This window comes from Fukomys damarensis, unplaced genomic scaffold, assembly GCF_012274545.1.
Source record: "Fukomys damarensis isolate Sample0158 unplaced genomic scaffold, DMR_v1.0_HiC HiC_scaffold_25, whole genome shotgun sequence".
In the NCBI taxonomy this organism is placed as follows: Eukaryota; Metazoa; Chordata; class Mammalia; order Rodentia; family Bathyergidae; genus Fukomys; species Fukomys damarensis.
This window is the reverse complement of record NW_022900937.1, coordinates 19,738,830-19,745,263: the sequence shown is the minus strand read 5'-3', so window position 1 is coordinate 19,745,263 and position 6,434 is coordinate 19,738,830. Positions and strand designations below refer to the sequence as shown.

Below are 6,434 nucleotides of genomic sequence, written 5' to 3'. Positions count from 1 at the left end.
TGGTGTCAATCAGACTTCTAATCAAAAGGTTTACAAAGCTTCAAGGCATATGTACACAAACAAAAAGAGAAAAAATAAGTGAGAATGACTTCATTATAAATTCAGGTTACAGTCTCTCACTGATATTCCCAAAGTACTTAACAATGAACGAACAGGGAGGTATCTTGGTATATCATTCGCCTTTCAAAGGGGGCACAAGTACATCCAAATAAAAGTACTTCTGACACAATCCCCAACTATGCTATTCAGACAGAAAACTGAGATTCTTTGAAAGAGTAGTAAAAACTATATACCTGAAAATTTTATATTTATATGCAATTATTTAAAACTAGCTACACACAGAGTGTAAACAGTCTCTTATCCAGAAAATAGGCAAATTTAGCTACTGGAGTAAAAATCAAAGCTTAATTATTTTAAAGATTAGATCTGTATGACTTTTTAAATTAATGAGAAAAAACTACTACCTCCAAAACCAAAATTTTATTTTAAATTATTAGGTTTCCAGTGCGTATAAAAATTCTCATTACATATGGCATATAGAGATGTAAGTATACTGAACTACATTAGAAGATATACAGCTTTAGAAATCATTAATATGCTTGTTTTCCCGTGAATGAATGCAGTTTTCTTAAATCAACACTGTCATGGAGAATCAAGTAGGCTTAACATTTTTATATTGTTTCTTAATGACTTCTTAGTAAGTTTTGAGTGTCTTCTTGACCTATACATAATATGTTTTTCAATGTATTGAATACTGTGGTTGCCTTTTCTCTCATCTCTGGTGGAACATATTTCATATCTAAATATTTCGATAATTTCGATCTAGAATTATATAGCATGTTAATAACAGTTCCAATGTCATAAGTCCTCTCGCTGGTCTGTCCTTCTGAAAAGACATGGGATTTATACATCTTTTCTAATCTGTGCTCTGCTGCTGCCGCCAGAGCAAGACTTCGTTTCAGGTTCTTTCTCAAGGCCTCCAGCTCTGCTTTAGATTCTGGATCGTTCTTGTCAACCACAGGCAGCTGTTGCAGCTGGGAGCGGATATGTGAGATTTTTCTCAAAATCTTATTATTATTCATAAACTGTGAATGATGCTCAGTCGGCTCTTCAGGGTTCTCGCCTGAGAGTTGGGGAACATCTTCGGACTCTGTGCTCGAAGGTGTGGTGACGACAGGAGGACCCGTGGAGGACCTGGTGGTAAACGAAGATGAACTGGGGGCCTCGGTGTGTTTCGTAACTGGCTCTGGCTCTGGCTCTGGCTCCTTTTCAATAGAAGGTTCTTCTGTGTGCAGAACGACAGAGACGTTGTTGGGTCTGATCAACCAGAAGGCCGTGCTTTCGGGAGGTTTCTGGCTCCCTAGCCCCTGTGCGGGGCCTGTAGCAGGGAGCGCTGTACTGTGCCCATCGCTGGGGCTGCTGTTCTCAGTGGGAGCATCCTCAAGAGTGCTGAGTGCCTTAAGTCTTGACACGGGCAGATCCGGAGAAGAGACATGGTTTGGAGATACTGATATTTTCTCCCAGTCTGGCTCCTTCGTTGGAACGCTCAGTATTAGGTTCTCTAAAACTTGTACATAATGATTCAAGTTTTGTTCTTCATTAGGCGACATAGTTAAGCCTTACAGGGGAAAAAAATCAAATGCATAATGAGTAGCATTTATTTTCTTATGTGACACAAAGACAGAAACTATTAACCTAAATTTGTTTCTTATTTACTGAAAAGTGGAAATAAAGGTGCGAGGAGCAAAGCATTTTTGATACAGGGTCAGCTCTCACTTAAAATGAGCAAAATTGTTTTTTCAGGTTTTTAATAAAAGTAATAAGCCACACTGGTGCAAAAGATGTATATTAATACAATTTTCTACAATTCTCAAATCTTTTTAAATTGATTTTTCTTGTAACATAAAACAATGGGCAGCTTATGAAACCCCAACCCTCATTATGTGCACTAACTCAGTAGTTTGCTAGAACAGGCTCACACTGGCTCAGGAGAGCCAACTGCTAAGTTTTTAGGGATACTGCCAGCCAGCTGTTGTACACCAATAGCACTAAAAATTAAACATCTTAGTTGGAAATTAAATAAATCATACTAGAAACAAAGGTAATTCAGTATTTATCACTTCCTGGTTATTTCACTTCATTTTACTATTATCTATGCCCCTGAGATTATTATATCTAGTCTCTCTGTAAGAGGAATATACTCTATAATGGCTTTGACAAGCATCAAGAATTTAATATAGTAAACCATTAAAAGTCATATTTAGAGCCGGGCATGGTGGCACACGCCTATAATCCCAGCACTTGGGAGGCTGAGGCAGGAGGATTGCTATGAGTTGGAGACCAGCCTGGGCTACATAGTGAGTTCCAAGTCGGTCTCAATTACATAGTGAGACCCTGTCTCAAAAAATCAAAAACCAAAACAAAACAAAAGACATATTAAGGGCCAGGTATTTAGCTCAGTGGTTCTGCTGCCTGCCACGAAAGCACAAAGTCCCGAGCTTGATCCCAGGTACAAAAAAAAAGAAAAAAAGTCATACTTATTTTTTCTTTCAACTTATAAGTAGTTCTTTTTTCTCTGTTTTAATAATTGACAGAAATGTGAAAGTCACATTTAGAAAATGAAAATAACTTATTTATATATACTCATATTTACAAAGTCTTCTTTTGAGTCTATAGTTTTCATGAAAGAAAGCACTGAGTGAAAGGAGTATGCGGTGTAACCTAGTGCGGCGAAGGAAAATCTTTGATTATGGTCCTGGATCTACCACATTTTAGCAGCATGATCTTAGATAATTACTTAATTTCTCTAAATATTTAAATAGAAAGATGAGCTACTGTGTCTGCCCTTTTAACTAACTGAACTAAATGAATTAGATAATATTAGAAGACAGTTTAAAAACCATAGAGCACTATATAACGTAATATTTTTTATAAAGGTAACTTCTTACCTTTCTCACCTTTAAATATTAATTTAAAATTTCCTAGAAAATGTAATATTCCCTAACAAGAACATTAAAGATATACTTTGGATCCGATGGGAAACACTAGAAGTTCTCTGGCCAAAGAGAGGGATGACAGGATACCTAATATTTCTGTTACTATTTAACATCACGTCGGAGGTACTGGATAATAGAGTTAAACAAGGGAAAACCAGAGGCGTGAGAATTAGGAAGAGGGAACGGCCCTTATATGCAAATAATATAATTATAATTCTCACATTACAAAGGAAATCAATAGAAAAGCTACTATAATAAAGATAATTTAGTAATGGGGCAAGACTGTAATCCCAGTACTTAGAGGACTGAGGATTTTTATGAGTTAAAGGCCAGCCTACGCAAGACTCTGGGTCAAAAAAAAAAAAATCAAAATACAGGTGTTGGGAATATAATTTAGAAGTGCAGTATTTGCTTAGAAAGCACGAAGGTCTGGGTTCTATCTCCAGTACTAGCGAAAAAAAATCAGTACACAAATACTAATCAGAAAGAAGATATAATGAGAAAGTTTCCATTTGCATAACAAAAATGAGACAAAGGATCTAATCATAAATTCTAAAAAACAAGTCTAAAATTTACATACGGAATTAAAACAGGCTAAATAATGAATAGCCAAAGATACTATTAGGTGTTACTCCCCAGAATCTGTAAATGTTACCTTATAAGAAAAAAGTGTCCTCACAGATGTGACTACCTTGAGGCCCCTGAAGCCATGTGTGCGGCACAATTCAGTTACCCCAGCATTTTGGGAGGCTGAGGTAGAAGGGCTGCAAATTAAAGTTCAGCCTGGGCAATTTAGCAAAATACTGTCTCAAAATAAAAAATAAATTAAAGTGGGTGTAGCTCAATGTGAAAGCCCTGTGTTCAATCCCAAGTACCATTACCACTGCTCCCCACTCAAAAAAACTAAGGATCCTGACATTACCTGGGTAGTCTCCAAATACAGTCCTGGGTTGTCTGGGTAAACCCTAAATACAATCGTAAATGTTCTTAAAGAGAGACACAGAGAAGAGGAGGCAGTGATGTGGAAGAAGGGACCGACTCTAGTGATGGGGCCACAAGCCAATGAACACTGGGAGCCACCGGGAGGGGCAGGTGACATGTGCTTCCCTAGAGCTTCTGAGGAGGCGTGGCCCTGCCTATACCTTGATTTAGGCTTAGTGAAACTGAGTTCAGACTTCTGGCCTCCGAAAGTGAGACAGAAAGCATTTTTACTGCTGCAAACCATCACGTTGGGAGGGTGATTTGTGATAGCAGCTGCAGCAAACTAAGAGGGTAATAAAATCTTCTGAAACACCTGATATAAATATCAAAAAATGGGAAGACAGACCATGTTCTCAGTAAGAAAAGCCACCGTCCTAAGTATAATTAGGTACGACACTCTATAAATTCATATATTTCATGTGCTCCTAATGGAAAAAATCATTAGCTTTTCTTCCCAAAGTTACAAAAGTTGATTATAAAGTTCATTTGGAAGAACAAGTAACAGCCAGGAAAACAGAGGCTAACCTCACCAGGATAGAATAAGGTATTAAAATACTCTAACCCTTGGCTATAAAGAGCACGGTAAATAAGTCACACATGTGTCAATACCGAATAGTTTCTCTGGTGTGAAAAACTATAATTGTACATAAGACCCTAATGGGATAAGAGACAATGTGAAATAGAAAGCAAAGGGCTAAAGGGGTAGGGGAAGTGGGAAGGGTGGGCGAAAGGTAATAAGGGAAAAGGAAAAAATATGAGAAAATGAAAAAATGGATATAAAGTATTTGTAAATGAGGAGAGGAGGGGGTGAAGGGAGGGCAGGGACAAGAGGAAAAATGAGAACCAAGACCTGTCATGTAAATGTACAAGATCCCAGTGATGAATGTGACTGTACTGTACACCTAAAATGTACCAATAAATTCAATGAGAGGAAAAAACAAAACAAACAAACAAAAAACCCAACACGGTCCCGGTACATGAATAGACAGGTTAATGAGAGAAACTGAAAATGTGGAATGAAGACCCAGCAGCATATAGGAAAATATCTCAAGGTTGGGGTAAGTTTCACTTAGTAAACGAAGAAATCCTTTTAATTAATTTTACAATAATTTCCTGTGGCTGTCAATGTTATAGAAAGATATATAATCAGACATTATATGCTTTCTGATAAATAATATCCTCTATGAGGTATTCCTGCAAAAAAAAAAGCTCAAACTTGATTCCCATGGGTCTCTATGGCCCTAAACAAGACTATTCGGAAATAAATAGGACAACAGAAGAAGGTGCTGTTCAAGCACCCCATGGGGTATAATCCGCAAAATCCAGACTGGGAAACTGCAGTTCGTACATGTACACTATTGTTTTTGACCATTAGTAAAACAGAGATGGAGGATTGCTAACAGGCATGTCAACAAATCACACTATGATTCCTCCTGGAATCTCAGTTCAAACAAATCAGCTGGAAAAGAAAAACAGACATCAGAAATTAGAGCATGGGGCACATATTTGATAACATTAAGGAATTACTGTATTTTTAAAGTGTGACACTGCATGGTTTTTGTGATTTAAGTCCCCCTATTTGGAGGGCGTGGTGGCGCACACCCGTAATCCCAGTGCTTAGGAGGCTGAGGCTGGAGGATAGAGTTCAAGTCCAGCCTAGGCTACTACAAAGAGAGACATTGTCTCAAAAAACCAAACAATAACAAAAATGCAAAAATCCTCATATTTTAGTGTTTCATAGTGAATTATTGATTGATAAAATGATATAACGTCTAGGATATGATTCTAAATAATCTAAGCCCAAGAACTTGGTGGGGCAGGCGGTGTAGGGAGGAGGGTAAGGGGAAAAGAAATGTGAGTGGAGACAGCAATGAGACAAGATTAATCACAAGCTAATGACAGCTGAAATTGGCTATAGATATATGGAGGTTTGACAGTGTTCTCTCTACATGTCTACATGCTTCCTACTTGGATATATTTGTATGTATTTAACATTTTTTATAATAAAATGCTTTTTTTCTTAAATCTCAGAAGATGTCCATTCTGGACAATTAGAAGTACACAGTTGAGCAAATTATAAGCATATTTAAAATGTACAACCGCCGGGTGTGGTGGCGCATGCCTGTAATCCCAGCACTAGGGAGGCTGAGGCAGGAGGACTACTGTGAGTTTGAGACCAGTCTGAGCTACACAGTGAATTCCAGGTCAGTTTCAACTACATAGTGAGACCCTGTTTCAAAAAAACAAAATAAATAAATAAATAAAATGTACAACCAACAGAGGTTTAATTGACTTCAAAAACACACTGTCAAACCCGGTGTGGTGGCGCACACCTGTAATCCCAGCACTTGGGAGGCTGAGGCAGGAGGATCGCTGTGAGTTCGAGACCAGCCTGGGCTACATAGTGAGCTCCAGGTCAGTCTCACTACATAGTGAGACCCTGTCTGAAAAAAACCA

General features: G+C 38.0%; 1 protein-coding gene across 1 annotated transcript in view; it reads right to left on the bottom strand.

The window, feature by feature from the left end:
• Positions 1–510: 510 nt before the first annotated feature.
• Positions 511–6,434, bottom strand: part of Spesp1 (sperm equatorial segment protein 1) — a 13,271-nt gene continuing 7,347 nt past the window's right edge. Inside the window, exon 2 of the mRNA XM_010643308.1 lies at positions 511–1,618. Within this exon, the coding sequence (XP_010641610.1) occupies positions 684–1,618 (935 nt within the window). The 3' untranslated portion in view covers positions 511–683. The remainder of the gene's footprint in view (positions 1,619–6,434) is intronic.